Source organism: Limulus polyphemus, unplaced genomic scaffold (assembly GCF_000517525.1).
Source record: "Limulus polyphemus unplaced genomic scaffold, Limulus_polyphemus-2.1.2 Scaffold12304, whole genome shotgun sequence".
NCBI classification, from domain to species: Eukaryota; Metazoa; Arthropoda; class Merostomata; order Xiphosura; family Limulidae; genus Limulus; species Limulus polyphemus.
Genome location: NW_013677914.1, coordinates 1 through 2,256, shown reverse-complemented (window position 1 = coordinate 2,256; position 2,256 = coordinate 1). Strand labels below are relative to the sequence as shown.

General features: G+C 31.2%; 1 protein-coding gene across 1 annotated transcript in view; it reads left to right on the top strand.

Moving 5' to 3' along the window:
- LOC106476965 (probable ATP-dependent RNA helicase DDX47) overlaps nucleotides 1–1,369 on the top strand; it is a gene marked incomplete at its 3' end in the record, with an annotated part of 6,646 nt that extends 5,277 nt beyond the window's left edge. The window contains exon 3 of the mRNA XM_013937578.2: nucleotides 1,181–1,369. Coding sequence (XP_013793032.1) covers nucleotides 1,181–1,369 — 189 coding nt within the window. The remainder of the gene's footprint in view (nucleotides 1–1,180) is intronic.
- Nucleotides 1,370–2,256: the final 887 nt, after the last annotated feature.

The window sequence follows — 2,256 nt, the reverse complement described above, 5'->3', positions numbered from 1 at the left end:
GTGAATCATGTGAAATGTTTGTTACAATCTCATGTTTGTCAAGGTTCAGAATGTGTTATAATAAATTACATGGTGTGAATCATGTGAAATGTTTGTTACAATCTCATGTTTGTCAAGGTTCAGAATGTGTTATAATAAATTACATGGTGTGAATCATGTGAAATGTTTGTTACAATCTCATGTTTGTCAAGGTTAATAATGTGTTATAATAAATTACATGGTGTGAATCGTGAAATGTTTGTTACAATCTCATGTTTGTCAAGGTTCAGAATGTGTTATGATAAATTACATGGCATGAATCATGTGAAATGTTTGTTACAACCTCATGTTTGTCAAGGTTCAGAATGTGTTATGATAAATTACAATCGTCATATAAAATTGAAATACAGTAAAACTGTGATAGAATTCTGTTATGTCATATTCTTTTTGTTGTGTGCAGTGAAAAAGGTGTCAAAAAGTGAGATTGTTCTTCAACCGTTAAGAACTATTTTGTCGAATAACAGTTATGATTGTATTGCAGAGATGTAATCATTAGTAATGTATCGTAAAATACCCGACACTCTGTTGAGAAAGTACTTTTAGATATTACTGATTGAAGTTAATACTTATTACTAATGTTGAGAGATCTGCCACTGTGAATCGTGATTCATACATTATCCATTTACTGATCTAAGTTCTTGCACCAAAATATATAGTTATTTCTACCCATGTAACCATTTGCATGGGATACTTTCGCCCATGATCCCATTTTGTTGTTTTTTATGGCATTTTAGCAAACTTTTCTAGTGTAAAAACTAATATTATGTATTAATTCTCAATAATGCTGACTATATTAATTCTCAATAATGCTGACTGTATTAATTCTCAATAATGCTGACTATATTAATTTTCAATAATGCTGACTGTATTAATTCTCAATAATGCTGACTGTATTAATTCTCAATAATGCTGACTGATCTCTGTTAAACAATATGTATATTTTTAAAAGGGGAAAGAAAAATTCCTTAAAGACGACTTGTGACTTTTACATTTACTCAGTAGTTCGTAAATATTTAATTATTGTATTTTAGTATCGGTTGTTTCTTGTGGCATAGCTGATGAAGGTGTAGTATTTTTACAGAAAACGTGACAAGTTTACAGTTACATAATATTTATAAAGTTTTGAAATATTTGCATGAAGGAAAAGACATCATTGGTTTGGCTGAAACAGGATCAGGAAAAACAGGAGCTTTTGCTCTTCCTATTCTTCAGGCTCTCCTTCAGAACCCTCAGCGGTTGTTTGCCTTAGTTCTCACTCCAACCAGGGAGTTAGCCTTTCAGATTTCCGAACAGTTTGAAGCATTAGGAGCTTCCATAGGTGTGAAGTGTGGTAAGTACGGCATACATAAATGGTCTTTATAAGAGTAAAAATTTTCAGCCTACTAATCATGGGTATTTATACGAGCTTTTAGCCGTTTTAAGTGCACATAGTAAGTACCATTTATTTCAAGTTTGGTCACTTTGACATTCCAGTTGAATTGTGTTATTATAAGCCACTAAATTATAATGGATTAATAATGAAAACTACAAGTTTTGTTGTGTTTGTCAGAGATCTTTTGGTTTGACAAGGTATGTATGTTGATTGTAACTGTGTTGTATTATAGGTCAAGAACACTATTACACAAGTTCTTTGACAGAACATATCATGTTTGTTTATACAGTACATTAGTACATTGATGTCACAAAACTGACAATATTATTTACATGGTAGGTTCTCAATCTTTTCTAGACGAGGATTAGCTAGTTCTGATCCCAAAATTTCATGAATCTCTTCATACAATATTAATTTTTTAAAGTACTTTTATATTACTTGGTAAAATAAGGTACTTTAGTAGTTGTATTTTAAAACATACATTTTTTTTCAATCATCTTGCGGATCACCTGAAATTTCCCTGTCAACGATTGGTTGGAAATAACTGGTTCAGGTTATGTGGCCTCCTGAATGGTTAATTTTACCTAACACCTATTTTTGAATAGTGTGTTTTTTGTGAATGTTCTTTACAAGTTCATGTTCTTCAATGTTCAGAATGTGTTCTTACAAATTGCATGGTGTGAATGTTTATTATAAGTTCAGGTTCTTCAATGTTCAGAATGTGTTCTTACAAATTGCATGGTGTGAATGTTTGTTATAAGTTCAGGTTCTTCAATGTTCAGAATGTGTTTTTACAAATTGCATGGTGTGAATGTTTATTACAAGGTCAGGTTCTTCAATGTTCA